At 43.7% G+C, this 19,707-nt stretch overlaps 1 protein-coding gene across 1 annotated transcript in view; it reads right to left on the bottom strand.

The window, feature by feature from the left end:
- Positions 1-216: 216 nt before the first annotated feature.
- LOC137818895 (2-oxoglutarate-dependent dioxygenase 19) overlaps positions 217-19,707 on the bottom strand; it is a 32,098-nt gene continuing 12,607 nt past the window's right edge. Inside the window, exons 4-5 of the mRNA XM_068622542.2 lie at positions 1,203-1,522; positions 217-462 (exon numbers count right to left, since the gene is read on the bottom strand). Coding sequence (XP_068478643.2) covers positions 217-462; positions 1,203-1,522 — 566 coding nt within the window. The remainder of the gene's footprint in view (positions 463-1,202; positions 1,523-19,707) is intronic.

Below are 19,707 nucleotides of genomic sequence, written 5' to 3'. Positions count from 1 at the left end.
ATGAAGAGCTTAAATTTATTTAGAAAATCATACACTACTTTATACCTGGATGAAATGATAGTACAATAGAAATATGAATATGATAAGTATAGAATACAAGGGAGAAGACTTAAATTATCCACACCTTATTATAACATATTAAGTGAAGCATAATATAATGATGTGCATGTATTTGACACTAATCTTTGGTGTGTGAGAACATAAATGCAAATTTCACTATAATCTTGCTTGCTCAAGTGATGATTGCACATCAACCTCATCATCCCCGTTCACTTTCAAGAATTCTTTAAAAGTCATCTCACGATATTTCTTTGGATGTTTTTCATTAACAAACTTTGTGATAGGGTTGATCAATTTGTCCAGTGAAGGTCCATGAAGGCCAACCACAGATATCCTTTGCACCTTATTGTTGTCAACAATAACTCGATGAATGTGACTCTTATACATCCCATTGGTTAAAATCTACAATTGATTGATGTTAAAAACATAAGCCAAATGGTGAGAAGGAGGAAAAATGTTTATTAATAATAAGGCATTAAAAGAAAGATGATGGAGGAAAAAAATTTGTTTCACAAAGAATGAAATAAATTAACTAACACACTAGAGGTGTGCTTTAACCTTTATACAAAAAAAATCATGCTATATAATCTACAACCAAATCACGTAGTCCAACAAATAACAAAACAGTAGTCCAATAATAATAAGGGTGTTTTGTCCTGCACCCTTATATGCTTTGAAATACCCTAATTACCCTTGACAGTTTTGGATGATTATGGAATAGGATGTTCTCTAAGCAAAAGATATTTCCAGAATAAGAAATTCAAAAGACAAAAAATCTATTCTTTCCGTAACATATTTTTTGGACTTCGAAAAGATAAATCCAAAATTCATAAAATGTGTTATGCAAAGTAAAGTATGTTACAAAAAAATTTCAAAAAAACAATCCATAAGTATTTTTAAAAAGGGTAAAACAGTCTTTTCCAAAAAATATGCAGTGCAAGGAAAAATTTGTTAGAGTGCAGAAAGAAAATCCTAATAAAGAAAGAGATGTGTTACAACCTTAAAACTGGTCAAAAAGAAAATCAATTACACAATCCTACTATATGTGCTCACAATAAGAAGACACCTACAACAACAAAAGCATCAAGTATCTATAAATCATACAAACTATTTTATGGTGAAAATAATTTGAATAAAAGTACCTTAAGTTGATCACCAAGCTGGATGAGGATGGCATGATGAGGAATGTAGGCATTAATCCAGTTTCCTTTGTGGGAAAGAATTTGGAGACCACCATTTACATCTTGGACAAGTGTAATTATAAAGCCAAGGTTAGTGTGTTGAGGCAAGCCAACAGCTCCCTTGAATTTGGCATTGGGTGGATAAAGGTTCATGGCCAGTACATCAAACCCTGACTTCAATTCCAATGCCTTCTCTACAAAGTGTTCTTCAAACCCTAAGCTTTTAAACACTGCCCTCGCCAATCCAATTACTACCCTTCTCATTTCTTTGCCATATTCTTCTAAAATTTTGTTGATGCACCAAATAACCCAAAACAACTTCATGGGAGTTACAATTAATGTTAAGGAATGTCCATAGAAACTTTAACCATTACATCAGTTAAGTTTTGTTGTCATATTATGATTATTATTATACTTATGAGTATAATTATCAATATTAATATAATTAATAAAATAAAAATTAATAACATTATTCATATATTTAATATCATTATTATTATTAATATTGTTAAATATTTTTAATATTATTAAATATTCTTAATATTATTATAACTTCTTAATATTATTAAATATTCTTAATATTAATAAATATTCTTAAAATTATTATATTTTCTTAGTATTATTAACTATTATTAAATATTAAATATTATTAATATTATAAAATATTATTAATATTATTAAATACTATTCATATTATTATATATTATTAAAATATTAAATATTATTAATATACCTACGGATTCAGAATCTGTGGGTAATGTCCGTAGGTAATGTTGTTCGTAGGTAATATCCGTAGATAATACTAAATTTACCTACGGACTCAGATCCGTGGGTAAAAATCCATAGATAATACGGATTTTTTTTGTAGTGTATGGAAGAGGGAATGCCATAGTAGTTAAACCAAGATAGCTACCTTTCTCATTAAATTTATATATGCTGGAGAGTAATTTACAAATTGTATTATTTTATTTTGCGGAATTAAGAACATTTTTTTTAAAGAACACTTAAAGAAGGTTTAAAATCTTCTTAAAGTTTTTTACAAGAAACCTTGATAAAGATAGCCGTGACATTAAGTATACGCAAGACAAACATTATTAAAAGATTATTAAATAAAAATTATTAAATAAAAATTATTAAATAAAAATTAATTGAAAGATAAAAAATAAATAATTTTATATTAATTAAATTATATACTATTTTAATGATTAAAAAAATTATTGATATCTAAATTAGTTTCTATTATTAATAAATAATTTTTAAATTTGTATCTAATTAGTATCTAGGATTTAGCTATCAATTATTTAAATCTTGGTAGATAATATTATATACCAATTTAAAAATTATTTAGTAATAATAAAAACTAATTTAGATACATTAATTTTTTTAATCTATAAAATAATATTTAATTTAATCAATGTATCTTTATCTCTAAAATTAATTTAAATTGAATTATTTTCTTGTAGTCACTTCAACCATCAACATTGTAAAAATAAACTTCATTAATGTTGGTCTAAATAATTGTAATTCACTTCAACTAAAAATAATATATACAATCTATTTTAGTGAATGAAGATAAAGTTATCAGAATTAAGGTGTAATATTTTTCTTTATTGAACCAATGAATTATATTTTGAAGTAAACATAAAATTATAGATAATTATATAATTTTGTAAATAAAATAATAACAATTAATTTGAAAATGTTAACATAACTATAGATAACTAGATTTTAGAAAGTGATCCTGCCTGTTGACCAAAACGTTGGAGCTTGCCTCGTCAAACTTGGATCGACGTGTGCACCGTGTCAACCTCCGTCCTTCGTCACGATCCACCTCAAGAACCTGCAAAAGAACAGAGCGGCGTCGCTGCGGCCGATCGCACTCCAACGCCCAAGTCAGTGACTGAACCACCAAATACTTCAAGAGTAACACTCAAGAACTCTCAAGGAACCGTGAACCAGTTCTCTCTCACAGTATACTCAAGAACTCGCAAGCGTAAAGAAGACAATCTGAACGTGCGTACCTCAGAAGTTCGTTGGGAAACCCTTATATACCTGGGCACTTTCTCTCTCCTGGCAGTTACACACCTGGACACGTGGCTCGCATCCAGTCGTACACGTGCCATCATCTGGAGCCTCCTTGACTTGGGCGCTGCTTCTGACTCTCCTTTGGCTAAGTTACTTTATGCATGATACTACTCAGTGCATAGCTGTCCTGGAGTGCGATCTCTACTGGATTGGCGAGCTAGGGTGCCTTCGTACACACCTTCCCTGTGGTCTCGCCGGCCGCCTTCATAATCTGCACCACCTTCATCTTCGGCGATGTGCTTGCTCCGGCGATCTCTAATCACTTGGTCGCCTGAGTTTACATTTGGCGACTTCATCTTTAACCCGGCGACCGCCGGTTCTGGTGTGCTGGAGATCGGAGCACGCCAACTTAATAACTGGCGACTTCACGAAACCCCCGACTTCCTTCCCTTCTGCCAACCTGGCGTCTCGTCAACACGCCTATACTGATGGAGGAGGGCCCAAGCTCACCACACTATGAAAGCCAAGCTTCCAAGGCTAAGACCGTCTAGCTTATGAAGAGGAGCGTCTAAACTCAAAGAGGAGCGTCTAGCCTAAGATATGGAGCGTCTAGACCATGATAAGGAGTGGCTACATAAGGAGCATCTAGAAGGATCGTCTAGCTCACCACACATGGATCAAGCTACGGTTTGGGAAAGCCTTGTAATTGGTACATGAAGGCCCATTAGGGGTACTTAGTAGATAGGATAGTGTAGAAAGCACTTTTGATGGAAACATTCTAGAAACTAGGGTTGTGTGGCCGGTCATTGCACATGGCACATGGCTTAGCATTTAGATTTACTTTTGGTTTTCTTTTCCTTAGAAGTTAGCTTACCATTTACGTCCAAGATAGCTTATAAATAGGAAAGCTATCTCATTGTATTTTTCAAGTTTAATTGAGTAAGGTTATGCTGCCATTTTTGTGCACAAGCTTTACTTCTCCTAGAAATCTAGGCTTTAAACTTCAATCCTTTCACCTTCTCCCTTGAGCTGGCCGAACCACTCAAACACCACACTCCTCATGCACCTTCAAAGCCAACACAACTCCTAGGAGGGCTTTGTTTCACTCACCCATTGCTTCCGCATCACTTTTTACTACTTTGATTCAAGAAGAACACATGAAATGCCATCATTTGGTATCATGAGCTTTTGGTTCTTCAAGATGAGTAGCTTGGTCTTTTAATTTCAGTTCTTCTTTATTTCATCTTTGTCATTTCAATTCCTTACTTGTCTTGCTGTTTTTATATTTTAAGTTGTTCTTGGTGTGCTTATGGAAGATCCAACCAAAGCACAATTGTTCAATTGATCTTGAACAAATTCTGTGCAGCTTGTGATAGGATTCCTTACACCATTGTGTGGCTGTTTTTCTTTTAGGAAATTGAGTCCTTATTGCTTTCTTATAATTGCTTCATTTTATGCTTTGAGTCTTTATTTTCTGAATCTATAAATGTTGTGTCAAGTCATGTGAATCCATAATTGTCATCAATTCTTAGTAGTCCTATTTTTTTTTGGCTTGATTGTTTCTTGTTTTTGGGTCTGTTTATATTGCTTTAATCTGCTGTTATTTTGATCCTTTGGTGCTTTTTATTTTTAGTTTGAGTTCATAATTGTGTCTTAGTTCTTACACAATTTCCATTCTTACATTTCCATTGTGTTAATTTTGGTTATCTTGCTGTTTTCTTCCAGTTTTCCAAAATTCCCCTGTCTCATCTCTCTGTTCTGGGCTGTTTTGTTTTAAAATAAATATTTCCACCGATAGGAAAATTCTGATTTTCTGGAAAATGCAAGTTTAAAGTGTTATAGAAAAGACAAAAAAAGAATGAGGTCAAAAGAAGCAACAGAAAAAAAATGATAAATCTTACAAAATCAGAGTGCAAATCTTGAGCGCTCCAGCTGGCCTAACTGCACACCAAATTTGCAAAAATTATTAAAACAAAATGGTGCATGCGTTTTAGGTGATTCCAAAGCCAAAATTTAGATAAGATCCTGAATTTTCTTGCATCCAAATTTCAGAAACAAATTTTACAATTACAGCTCAGCATAAATCGGGGAACAAACACGTTTTCTGGCCCACAACATTTTCCAGTGGTGCTGTTTTTTTTATTTGGTCATCTAATCTAGTGCTTTTCTTTAGGAATTCCTTTTGTGTGCCAACTTTTATTGAGTACCTTTAATTGTTTGCTTTAATTTCTTGAATCTCTTTCTAAGTTGTCATATTATAAATCCTTTTGGTATTACTGTTTTCTTTCAATTAAATTTGTTTCTTGCTTTTGTTTCTTGACCTCTCATTTTGGGTGCTGGAATTTAATTCTCTCTTGGTGCTTATGTGCATGGAAATTGACTTGGTTTAAGGTTAAGCCCTTGTGAATAGGTGCTGGAAATTGGAGAATTAAAGCCAACTTTCTAAGGAGGAGTCAAAGCTAAGGCCGAAACAAGCTTTCTTGAAACAAACACTACAAACACCTAGAAGATCAACAATCAAGACAACAAAGAAAGTGCACTAACCAAAAAGAGGAACAACAAAGGGGGTTTTCTTATCTCCTTTACAACTTGGTTTATTGTTAATTACCTCTTTTAAATTACGTTTTAGACGGTGAGTGTGTCTTCAAGGGCTCAAAGTGTCCAAGAAGCCTCACCTAGGGCCGAATAGCATAGTAATTTTGCTTAGTTATTTGTTGCTTGTTTGAACTTGTTTTACTTTTGTTTTGGTAGAAACGTTTTGCATGCTTAGTATTGTTTAATTTTGTGCTATACCGACTAGCTTTGCTGCATATCTAGCTTACATAGTTTTCTTGCTTTTTGATTACTCAACTTCTTGTGTTCTAAGTGTTTTACTAAGAGAAAATTTTGTGTGAAGTCATTGGAGGAAAGTTTTTGGCAAGGAAAAGGCTTGGTACTTAAGTAGTCCATTGTGACTCACCTCCCTTACCTGGAAAACTACCTTCTCTAACTTTCCTAAACTTTCTCCAAGTAAAACACCTATATACACAAAGTTTTAGCCATGTCTTCTTCTTCTCACTCTCCAAAGTCTATAGAAAGTGAAGTAAAATCTTTGAAAACTCTTTTAAAAGACGTATCCCAAGCGGTACAATTGATATCTTTTAGACAATTGGAGAATGAGAACAAAATCAATGAGTTGGCTAAAGCTCAAGAAGAGAAGTCACAAAAAACACAAAAATCCAAAAAAACGCTTACTCATGCATCTCAAAGTATTGAGTCTCTAGGGGAGGGCAGCCGTAGAATCAATGATTATTACCAACCACCCCCTAGAAGAACTAGACAAAGGGAGCAAGAGAGCCCAAAGGAAGTAAGGGTAGACCTACCCCATTTCTATGGTAAGGAAGACGTAGAGGCCTACCTAGATTGGGAGATGAAAGTAGAGCAACTCTTTGCTTGCCATAGGGTGAGTGAAGAGAGGAAGGTACCCTTAGCAACCCTTAGTTTCCAAAGCAATGCCATGTATTGGTGGACCTCTTTAGAGAGAGACCGACGTCTTCATAGGGAGCCTTCCATAGAATATTGGAATGACCTTAGGGGAGCCCTAAGACGTCGCCACATACCTTCCTACTACCATAGGGAGTTGATGGACAAGCTCCAAAGACTCCAACAAAAGAACTTAAGTGTGGAAGAGTATAGGCAGAAAATGGAGCTCTACATGATAAGAGCATCCATTAGAGAGGAAGAAACCACCACCATATCTAGGTTTCTAAGTGGGCTCAACCTTGAGATAAGGGATCGAGTAGAACTATTACCCTACCAAGACTTGAATGATTTGGTTCAACTTTGCATTAAAGTTGAACAACAAAATTTGCGCAAAACATCAAGTCTAAGGGTGGGTTCTTACTCCAACTCTTATCCCAAGAAAGATTTTAAAAGGGAGGGTAGTACACCTAGAGACGAATCCAAAGAAACTACCAAACCCTTAGTGAAAGATGCCTCCATCCCATACATCCATGCTAGGGACACCAAGTGTTTTAAATGTTTTGGAAGAGGGCATGTGCAAGCACAATGTCCAAACCAAAGGGTTTTGTTTTTAAAAGGAAAAGATGAGTACACAAGTGGTGAGGATGAACCTAGTACTCAAGAAAAAGGGGAAGGAGAAAGGATAAATCCTTTGGAGGGGGACTTATTGATGATTCAAAGAATCCTCCACAATCAACCTAGTGCATCCAACGAGACACAACGAGAGAACATTTTTCATACTAGATGCAATATTTTAGAAAATATATGCTCTCTTATTGTGGATGGTGGGTCATGCTGCAATTGCTGTAGCACTAGATTGATTGAAAAATTAAAACTACAAGTAGTTCCTCATCCAAAACCGTACAATTTACAATGGATCAATGAGGATGGAGAACTACGTGTAGACAAACAAGTGGAAATCGAGTTTTCTATAGGTAACTACAAAGACAATGTTTTATGTGATGTAGTACCTATGGAAGCTTGCCACATCTTATTAGGTAGACCATGGCAATTTGATAAGAAAACCTCGCATAATGGTCTAACTAACGAGATTTCTTTCATCCACAAGCACAAAAGATTTGTACTTAGCCCTTTACCACATTCCCAAGTGGTAAAAGACCAAATACAAATGAAACACAAAAGGGATGAAGAAAAAATAGAAAAAGAAAAAAATTTTGGGAAACAAAAGGCGTGGGAGAATAGTGTTCCTTCCCACAAGGTCATTCAACAAGTCAAGCACAATGAAACTACCTTTACAAACATGCTTCTTGTTGAACAACCTAGCCTTTCCTATTGTAAAGGAACACTTGCAAGCATGAGCACAAAAGAAAAGTCTTTAAAAGAAGCTTGCATAGATCAAGACTATTTCTCCAATGTGTTAAGATATCCCCAAAAGAATGACAAGTTATCTATAAGCACCTACCAATTTTTGTATGAAGTAGTGCCTAGAACAACTTGCCATGTCTTATTGAGACAACCATTGCAAAATGTACAAATTTTCATAAACAATGGTTGTACCAACGAGACTCTCTTTGCACATAAGAGAAAAAGTCTACAAGAAGGAGAACTCATGGGGCAAATGAGAATTGATGAAACTCTAGAGCTTTTAAGAGGAAAACTTTTGTCACCCATGAGAAAAGAGGTTCAAAGACATTACTTTAGGTACAACTCTTGTTTTCAAACTACACCTAAAGCAAAGTCTCAAGAACTCTATACTCCTTCACCTTTTGTAAAAGATACTTGGGAAGACACACATTTCATATTAGAGCTTCCTAGGACAACAAAAGGTCTTGATTCTTTCTTCATGGAAGTGGATAAACTCTTCTTAAGAAAAGTGACAAGCCTCCATGATTTATTTTCAAAAATAAGGGATAGAGCTCCAAAATTTGAAAACATAGCTCTCCCTTCTATGCTTCACGAAATCATGAGGGACACCCACAATTCTTGGGATGAGAATCCTTTTCCTTTTATACATGCATACAATGGAGTAGTCCACAAGATTACTCATATCTCTCCATTTGAAGTTGTATGTGAACATAGTCCTCTTGCCTTTTTAAAGTTGTCACCATTTCCTAAAGGTATTATGCCTAAGGAAAAAGTAACTACTTTTGAAAATTTTAGAAAATATAAGAGGATTAGAGGACACCTACAACCCTCAAAAAGGAGATATTGTGAGAAGTTGACCAAAACAAGAGAAAAACAAAGATGGCAACTTCACACAATTAATTGTTTTCCAAAGGCTCACCCTAACTCCTTTGCTTTGTTTCAGGATTCACATAGATTGACATTTGATCCGGGAGGATACATCTTGACGAAGCAAGAGGCTGCTATCCGAGATCAAGAATGCACATCTGAGGATAGATCTTCTCATGAAGGAGGAGATGATGGACACCATCCAGCCACAACCATCCCCCAAGCAAAAGCCTTGGATTTGAGGACAAATCCTTTTCAAGAGGGAGGGGATGATGGAGGAGGGCCCAAGCTCACCACACTATGAAAGCCAAGCTTCCAAGGCTAAGACCGTCTAGCTTATGAAGAGGAGCGTCTAGACTCAAAGAGGAGCGTCTAGCCTAAGATATGGAGCGTCTAGACCATGATAAGGAGTGGCTACATAAGGAGCATCTAGAAGGATCGTCTAGCTCACCACACATGGATCAAGCTACGGTTTGGGAAAGCCTTGTAATTGGTACATGAAGGCCCATTAGGGGTACTTAGTAGATAGGATAGTGTAGAAAGCACTTTTGATGGAAACATTCTAGAAACTAGGGTTGTGTGGCCGGTCATTGCACATGGCACATGGCTTAGCATTTAGATTTACTTTTGGTTTTCTTTTCCTTAGAAGTTAGCTTACCATTTACGTCCAAGATAGCTTATAAATAGGAAAGCTATCTCATTGTATTTTTCAAGTTTAATTGAGTAAGGTTATGCTGCCATTTTTGTGCACAAGCTTTACTTCTCCTAGAAATCTAGGCTTTAAACTTCAATCCTTTCACCTTCTCCCTTGAGCTGGCCGAACCACTCAAACACCACACTCCTCATGCACCTTCAAAGCCAACACAACTCCTAGGAGGGCTTTGTTTCACTCACCCATTGCTTCCGCATCACTTTTTACTACTTTGATTCAAGAAGAACACATGAAATGCCATCATATACCGTAGCTCGGTGCCACGTCATCACTTCCGACAGCCAGGGCGGTACACAAGCCCCCCAGTCTTAAGCGAAGACTTGTCCAGCGAAAAGACTAAAGGAGTCACGTCAATACCGATCTACGTGGCACTGGCGCAGAATTCCAAGCAGTTGTACTTTCTACTTTTCTGACGCTCCACCAAACACTCCTCCCATCGCTCGACACGTGGCTTCATCAACGGTTACCTTCAATTGCCGTTTGCGCTTCCCAAACTTATTCGAAAAACCCTTAAACCCATTTCGCTCCACTGTTCCATCACTTTCTTCGTATTCTCAGACGCTTCAACTTTCTTCTGCAAAAGCTCTCAACGTTCTTCAACCTCCTGAATCACCAACTTCCTTCCTCACTTTTCCGATCATAAAAAGGTACTTCCTTTACTTCTTCTGCTGGTTTTTCCTGCATTTTAACCGATTCGCATCATCCTTTAACTATCTCGTGCATACGCTGTGGGCTGTTTTCTCTGTTTCTCCTTCCTCGTAACTTAGGGCTTCGTCTTCGTTACAACGAACCTTCGTTCGTTCGTTTTTCACCCCTCTTTCACGATCGAGTCAGCCTCTGCGAACCCTGATCACCTTTTCTTTTCTTCTTCCTTTGTAGATGGCTCGTTCAAAGATCACCCCAAATCCTCCTCCCTCGTCTCGAAACCCTTCATCTCAAGCACACAACCAACCGCGAGCACCTGGTGCTTCCTCTTCCCAAGCTGAGAGGCCTGCACCCTCCCGCTCTAACCTGGCTCAGGCCACTCCCCCTGTCGCCGGAGGAGCCTCCATTCCTACCCCAGACTTCAAAACATTATACCCCTGGGCCACCTCGACCTTGTTGAAGGAAACATCTTCTGTAAACTCTGCTGGGGCAGTTCTTCGTTTGAAGAAAGGGGACGAGCCTCACCTATCGTTCCACAAGGAGCACGACGAGAAGATGATGGTGCTACCTTGCCCCCCCGACTTGCCAGTGTGCGTCGACGACAAAGGGAACACCGGCGGGTTGTTCTGCTTCATATACACCACCCTGTTCAAGAAGGTGAAACTTAGGTTTCCCTTCACTCGCTTTGAAAGAGAGCTACTTACCGAGCTCGACATCGCCGCCGCCCAGCTCCATCCCAACAGCTGGGCGTTCGTGCGGGCCTTCCAGATTATGTGCGACCACTTGGGGCTGCCAGCGTCAGTGGACGTCTTTCTCTTCCTCTTTGAAGCCAAACACCCGGGAGATCGCCTGTGGGTGAGCCTCAATGGGATTGCTGGGAGGTCGATCCTCTCTATCTTCCAGCAATCCTACAAGAACGCTTCTCTGCTCGACGGTTTCCCCTTGTATTGGGTAAACAAGGGGAACAAAGAGTCCAAAGGCAGCTTCAGGAGGCCAAGGAGTCCAGACAGCATGGGTGCTTTGGACAAGGACCTCTGCTTCTTCTGGAAGAGTGTGGCAGACGCCAACATTACTTTCCTCACCACCACACTCATCTCCTACGAGTTCTTCAAAGATCAACTTGAAGTTCGCATAGGTTAGAACTCACCTCAACGTCTAAGTCTTTACTTTGGCATTATCTCTGTTAACTGTTTCTGGGCGTCTTGTGCGTTGTGCGCAAGACTTTGGTTTTATTTTCTGCACCATTTATCTGCTTTGCTGCATACTGCCTTATGCATTTATTTTTCTCTCTGAGCTAACCCATGCATCTTTGCTTTATGCAGATCGTATCTTGGGTCAGGGAAAACTTGCTGAACTGAGGGCGCTCGCCCGAGCCCACGGGTTGGCATCGGGTTCCCAGACCGTGCCAAACTCGGTGGTGGAGATTGCCGCCGCACAGGGCATATCGCCACCCAAAGGCCCAACTTCCTCCGAGGCCCAACCCGCCAATCAGCGCAAAAAACTTATCCTCAGGAAACCCAAGAGGAAAGCCCCATGAGGAAGAAGAAGAAGATGATGAGGCGACGGAAGATGGTCTTGTCACCAAGAGGAAGAGGGTGGCGCCTTCTTCACCATCTGCTCCACCCCCTCTTCCAACATCAACACTGCCATCCACACCCGCTCTGCCTCCAACATTGCTTCCTCCACCAGCTCCTGCCTCGCCAGTCCAAGCGATTCCATTGGCGTCTGCGCCTCCTGTGATTGAGGCCGCCGAAGCCAACTTCTTGGAGAACCCCCCGAGCGCCTCCACGCCTTATGTATCAGCGGGAGGGGATCCTCCTTCAAATGCTTCAACCGCAGGGGCTGCTCCAGTCGGGGATGAGGGTGCTCACAACTCCCCAATCCTCATCACCGAATCCCCGACGTCGCCACCACGCCAAGAAGCACTCACTGAGCAACCAACTCAAGAGGGTGGCGGCGAAAACCAGCAACAAGCCCCCCCGGTGCCTCCACCAGCAAACCTCTCTCTTGAGGTCAAAAGGGTATGGGAGCCCTTTTCAGCAAAACTGAAGATGATGGCGGAGGATTTCCCCTCCATCATCTCTAAAGCTGTGGAGAGTTCTACCAAGAAGCTCCAGGATGACCTCTTCACACTCCGAGCTGAGAATAACTCCATAAGGATTGAGGCGGAGAGGTTATCCTACAATCTGACACTCGCCGAGATCGAGCACTCCCGAGTAGAAGATGCCATGAGCACCGAGCTCCGGGTGGCGCGCAAGGAGGCCACCGATCTACGCCATAAGGTGCAGCTCTTGGCTCAAGAGAAAATTGAGCTGGAGAGCAAGATTAAAACTGACATCGCCAAGGTGAAGAAGCTCGAACAAAGGTCAACCGATCGGGAGGTCTTCCTGGGGAAGGTGGAAAAGGAGAGAGACGACACCATGGCCAAGCTTGCCGAAGCCAACAAAGAAAACGGGAAGATCGCCGCTGAGCTGGCCCAGGTGCAGGCAGAATCCAAGAAGGTTACTGAAGACCTTCTTCAAGCTCAGGAAGCAGTTGAAGAACTTAAGAAGCAAGCTGAAGAGCTGAAGCAGCAGAATGAGGGGCTAAAGAAACAAATCGAAGAACTTGAGCTAAGCTCTGCCCAGATTCTTGCTGCTGGATTCGAGGCCGCCCGGGAACAGTTCGCCTGCCTGTATCCCGATTTAGATCTTACCATGGTGTCCCTCAACAACGAGGTGGTGGATGGGAAGGTTGTTCCCTCTGAAGATTGATTGGCTTCCCTCCATCCATTACCTTTATGCTTTCTCCTTACATATGATTGTAATAAACTTTCTATTTTTCTGTACGTGTGCTTTGAACTGATATTCACTTTATGACAAGGTCTTTGTATTTCCTCTTGCAACTCCTTTGTCTGCTTTATCTCTTCTTGCACAATTTTCTTCAAGAAATTAACTTAGCGATTTCGCAAGCGCGATCATATACTTAACTGCTTCGAACCACTGACTTTCGAATAACAATCACTCTAACAACTTGTAATCTCAAGGCAATGAATCTCAGCGTAAAACCGCTCTTCAAATAACGAACTTCACCTCAATTAATGGCTTAAGACACCGTTCACCCGATCTGCTTCATCAAAACGGGTCTTTGACTTTCTTGCCATTGCTTGAATTTCTCCTGGTCGCCAAAGACTCTTGGCGATATCAGCTTCTTCCTGGCTTCATAACTTGGCCATTGTTCCTTCATCTGGGGGTAGAGGCGCCTTTCGGATCCTTCTCTACCTCCCTGATCATCAGAACAAGAGACCGGGTGGCTAGGCATTCTCTTTAAACCTACCTTAGCCACCCTCAAAACTTCTTCCACCCTTTACACCATACCTGAACTCGTTCGAGACGAGAAGGATTTTATCTTGCCTGAACTCCCTCATCGGCGAGAAGGTCTTTAACTCGCCTGAACTCGCTCATAGGCGAGAAGGTCTTTAACTCGCCTGAACTCGCTCATCGGCGAGAAGGTCTTTAACTCGCTTGAACTCGCTCATCGGCGAGAAGGTCTTTAACTCGCCTGAACTCGCTCATCGGCGAGAAGGTCTTTAACTCGCCTGAACTCGCTCATCGGCGAGAAGGTCTTTAACTCGTGCCTCTGCATTGCCCCAGGGGTTACATCTCCTCTCCCCCAGAAACACTGAGGACTTTTCGCTGGTGCCTCTACATTGCCCCAGGGGTTACATCTTCTCCCCCCCAGAAACACTGAGGACTTTTTACTGGTGCCTCTACATTGCCCCAGGGATTACATCTTCTCCCCCCCAGAAACACTGAGGACTTTTTACTCTTCCTCGCCTGCACTCGCTCGACGGCGAGGAGGTCTTTATCTCGCCTCAGGACGAGCGAGGGCGTTGAGGTCTTTTAACTGGTGCCTCCGATCGCCGAAAGACGATGAGGACTTTAACTTTAACTGGTGCCTCCGATCGCCGAAAGACGATGAGGACTTAAAAACTTTTTAGAAAGCATGCAATATATCTTTATCTTGCCTTAAATCACATATAAGTGACAAGGTCTTTCTTCAAAACTTTGGAAAACAGCAAGCATGCAATCTAAAACAACTTTAAGCTTCGAAAACTCTTCTTTATTGGGTGGCCTCATTAAAAACCCTCCTTAGGGAAAAAAGAGTGCTCCCTTCAAACTGTTTTAACAGAGTCATTGTAATATAACTTCGTGTTTGTCTTTACTTACAAAGTTCTTAACTGTAATACAACTTGAGGTGCGTGGCGTTCCAAGTGCGAGGAATCGCCCCTCCTTCCAATGTCTCTAAGCGGTAGGCGCCGTTCCCGAGCGCCTCGGTTATTCTGAACGGTCCCGTCCACTTAGGCGACAGCTTATTCTCCATCTCGTACTGGTGGGCTTTCCTCATCACCAGGTCGCCTTCTCTGAACTGTCTCGGCATCACCTTCGAGTTATATCTTCGTTCAATCCTTCTCTTCACCGCCTCAGCTTTTAATCTCGCCTCTTCCCTGACCTCATCCAGTAGATCCAGGTTCAACCTTCTCTCCTCATTCGAGTCTTCCTCTACGAAGTTCTGGAATCTCGGCGAGCTCTCCTGGATCTCCACTGGGATCATTGCGTCACACCCATAGACCAAGCTGAACGGGGTCTCATGGGTTCCTGACTGCTCGGTGGTGTGGTACGCCCAGACTATACGGGGTACCTCCTCAGCCCAGCTTCCTTTGGCTTTCTCTAGCCTTCTCTTCAAACCTCTTAGCAACACCCGATTGGCTGACTCTACTTGGCCATTCGTCTAAGGGTGCTCGACGGATGCAAACACTTGCTGAATTCCCACCCCTTCGCACAGCTTCTTCAACAGGTGACTTGCAAACTGAGTCCCATTGTCCGACACCAGGCGCTTGGGCACACCAAACCGGCACACAATGTTCTTCCACACGAAGCCTTCGATCTTGTGTGCGGTGATCTGGGCCACTGGTTCTGCTTCGATCCACTTGGTGAAATACTCAATCGCCACCACCAAGTACTTCATCTGCCTTATCGCCAGCGGGAAAGGTCCCAGGATGTCGATTCCCCATGTATGAAACGGCCAAGGACTGTAAATCGACTTCAACTCCTCAGGAGGCGCCTTGTGCCAATCGGCGTGCTGCTGGCATTGCTTGCAGCACTGCGCATATCTCTTGCAATCTTCTCTCATCATTGGCCAGTAGTACCCTGCACGGAGAGTCCTTGCGGCCAGAGCTCGACCCCCGACGTGGCTTCCACATATCCCTTCATGGAGTTCTTCCATAATTCTCGTACATTTTTCTCCGTGCACGCACTCCAGGAGTGGGTGAGTGAACCCAAACCTGTACAACTCGCCATCAATCAATGTGAACTTGCTAGAATTCTTCTTTATCTTCCTAGCCTCTGTCGGATCCAGCGGGAGAAGGCCATCTGCCAGGCACCGCTTGTACTGTGTTATCCAGGTGTCTGGCTCATGGGTAGCGCAGACCTGCGTCATGTTCACCCTCTCTCCCCGATATGCTCTTATTCTTGGCGATCTCAAGGTCTCTTGAGTCAGGGATCTGTGACTCCTCGCGGCTTTCTCCGTCGACTTGCTTATCTGAAGAACCAGGTGATCTGCTACAAATGCTCTCGGCGTCTTCAGAGTTTCTTGAATCACCGTCCTCTGCCTACCCCCCTTGCCTGAACTGGCGAGCTTAGCCAGCAAGTCAGCTCGGGCATTCTGCTCTCTGGGCACATGCACCACTTCAAAAGAGGCAAAGGAACTCTTCAATTCCTGTACATACTCCAGGTAAGCCGCCATTTGTGGATCCTTAGCCTGGAACTCGCCTGTTACTTGCCCCGTGACTAGCAGCGAGTCACTCTTAGCCATCAGGACCCTTGCTCCCATCTCTTTAGCCAGCAAGATCCCGCCGATCAGCGCCTCATATTCTGCTTGATTGTTGCTGGCTTTGAAGGCAAACCTCAAAGATTGTTGGATCAGCACGCCGTTGGGTCCCTCCAAGATGACTCCAGCGCCGCTACCCTGCTGGTTCGACGATCCATCCACCAAAAGCACCCAACGAAAGTCGTCCCCTTCAACTCGTGTTGCCTCAGATGAGAGCTCGACCACAAAGTCTGCGAAGATCTGCCCCTTGATCGGGCCACGGGGCTCATACTTAATATCAAACTCCGACAGCTCCACTGCCCACTTCACCATCCTTCCCGCAACGTCGGGCTTCTTCAAGACCTTCTGGATGGGCAGGTCGGTCATTACCAGTATCGTGAAGCTATGGAAGTAGTGGCGCAACCTCCTCGCCGAAAATACCACAGCCAGCGCAGCCTTCTCCAGGGCCTGATATCTCGTTTCGGGGCCCTGCAGCACCTTACTAACAAAATAAATAGGCTTTTGAGCCTGATTTTGATCCTAGGCGAGCACCGCACTCACCGCCCTCTCAGTTACAGCAAAATACAACCTGAGAGGGGTTCCCACCAGCGGTTTGCACAAAACCGGCGGGCTCGCCAAATACTCCTTCAGCTTGACGAAGGCTTCCTCACACTCCTTCGTCCAGGCAAACTTGTTATTTCGCCTTAAACACTGGAAATATGGGTGGCCCTTCTCTCCGCTAGCTGACACGAAGCGAGATAGGGCGGCCATCCGACCTGTGAGCTGTTGTACTTCCTTCACCGTGGCCGGGCTCCTCATCGCCAAGATGGCGGCACACTTATCCGGGTTGGCCTCTATTCCTCTTTCAGTTAGGAGAAATCCCAGGAACTTTCCAGCCTCCACGCCAAAGATGCATTTCTCTGGATTCAGCTTCAACCTGAACTTGGCGATCGTCGTGAACAACTCCTCCAAGTCCGCAACGTGCTTGCTTTTCTCTGGCGAGGTCACGACCATGTCATCCACGTACGCTTGCACTTTCCTTCCCAGCATCGGTGCAAGTACTCGATCCATCAACCTCTGGTACGTGGCCCCCGCATTCTTCAGCCCGAACGGCATCACCTTGTAGCAGTAGCACGATCTCTCGGTCATGAAGGCAGTCTTCTCTTCATCCATGGGATGCATCTTGATCTGGTTATACCCCGAGAAGGCATCCAGGAAACTCAACAACTTGCACCCTGCAGCACTATCTACCAGGGCATCTATGCTTGGTAAAGGATATGAGTCCTTTGGACAAGCCTTATTTAGATCAGTGAAATCGACGCACATGCGCCATTTCCCGTTGCTCTTCTTCACTAGCACGACATTGGCCAGCCACTCAGGGTACTGGACTTCCCTGATGTGGCCTGCAGTGAGGAGTTTCTGTGTTTCGTCTCTAATCGCCTGCCTCCTCTCCTCGTTGAACTTTCTTCTCCTTTGCCGCACTGGTCTCACCAAGTTGTCCATCGCCAAACGATGGCACAAGAAGTCGGGATCGATCCCGGGCATGTCCGAAGCGGACCATGCAAACGCATCCAGATGCCGCTCTATCACCTTGGCGATCTGTTCCTGGAGCTCGACCTCCAGAGATCTTCCCAGCTTGAAGATCTTTCCTCCGATCTCTCTCTCGAGCCACTGCTCGACAGGTTTTGGCCTGGTCTCTCTGGCGATCACCGCCCTGGCGATTCCCAGCTCTCTCGCTTCCTCAGGGCGATTCCTCGCCTCTTCTTCCTCCAGACCGGCGTTCCCCTCCCCCATCTCCACGTCTCTTCCGGCGGTCTCTTCTATCGCCGTCGATCTGGGCTTCACACCAGGAGGCGGGGTGGTTGTCACGTAACTCACAGACCTTTTGTTTTTTAGGCTATTCTCATAGCACTTCTTCGCTTCTTTCTGGTCGGATTTGATGGTGATCACCACCCCCTCCATAGATGGCAACTTCACCTTCATGTGCTGGGTCGACGGTATAGCGCCTATCCTGTTGAGCGTGGGTCTGCCCAGCAGGATGTTGTATGCTGAAGGAGCATTTACGACAAGGTATTTGATTTTCTCTGTTCTCGAACCCGCCTCATCTGTAAACGTAGTCCTCAACTCTATGTACCCCCTGACCTCCACCTGGTCGCCAGCAAAACCATACAAACACCCTCCATAGGGCCTCAGCTAGTCAAGGGGTAGTTCCAACTGCGTGAAAGTCGGCCAGAACATCACGTCTGCCGAGCTTCCTTGGTCCACCAGAACCCTGTGGACCTTTCTTCCCGCTGTGATCAACGAGATGACTATGGGATCGTTGTCATGAGGCACAACGTCCCGAAGATCTTGCTTGGTGAACGTAATGTCGACATCCGGCGAGTGGTCTTCAAACATATCCACCGTCATCACAAACCTCGCATACCTCTTCCTCTGTGATGCGGTGCATCCACCCCCTGAGAAACCCCCTGCAATGGTGTGGATTTCCCCGTGTGTAGGCATCTCGTGCTGCTGAGCCTCAGCACCTACTGGCTGGGAGCTCGACGCGCCCCCCGTCCTTCTATCCAGCAAATAGTCATTTAGGAACCCGCTCTTGACCAGATCGTCGAGCTGGTATCCTAAAGCCAATCATGAATCCACGGTGTGGCCAAAGCCCTGGTGAAACTCACACCAGCCGTCTGGCTTTGGTCCCAGCACCTTGTCGCCTACCTTCTCGGGCGCTTTCAACCTAGCTGATATGTTGGGAATGGCGATCAGGTCCGCCAATCCCATGACAAACTTGTGCTTAGGCATGCGATTGTATTCCCGGCGTGCTGGTTGCGGGCGTCCTTGGCCCCTGCCCTTGTTCTTCCTTGGATTATAAGGATGGCGAGTCCTCTGATCCCTTCTGGCCGCCGCTGTCTCCAGCACCCTTTGTGGCTGGATCCTGGTTTGGGCGCATGGCCTAGCGGGAGCCACGCTTCCTCTCTTCTTGGCGACTTCATTCTCGTCGGCGATGTGGGCCACCGCAAGGCGCCTAACCTCAGCAAACGTGGCGGGGTGAGCCCTGATCAATGCCTCGCAGAATGGCCCCGGCAACACGCTCTTCTTAAATGCATAGACCAGCATTTCTTCATCTTTTGCCGGCGATCTGACCATCTGCGCCCCAAAGCGATTCAAGTAGTCCCTGAGGGACTCTCCCTGATATTGCCTTATATCAAACAAATCGTAAGACACCCTGGGCAGTGCCTTATTCACGATGTACTGCTCGACGAAAATCTTCGAGAACTGTTGGAAGTTGGTTATGTGACCTGTAGGCAGGCTCACAAACCATTCCAGCGCCGTTCCCTGGAGTGTGCTCACGAACATCTTGCAGTACACGGCGTCTGATCCTCCTGACATCATCATCTGCGTATGGAACGTGGTGAGATGAGCCTCAGGATCCTCCACGCCGGTGAAAACAGCCTTAACAGGTACCACACTCGCAGGAATAGGCGTGTCAGTAATCGCCTGAGCGAAAGGCATAGGAAAAACACGAGGCGGCGTTGACGGCACGACCTCTTC

The sequence above is a fragment of the Phaseolus vulgaris genome, chromosome 10 (genome assembly GCF_051622355.1).
Source record: "Phaseolus vulgaris cultivar YP4 chromosome 10, ASM5162235v1, whole genome shotgun sequence".
NCBI classification, from domain to species: Eukaryota; Viridiplantae; Streptophyta; class Magnoliopsida; order Fabales; family Fabaceae; genus Phaseolus; species Phaseolus vulgaris.
This window is presented reverse-complemented; position numbering and strand designations above follow the sequence as displayed.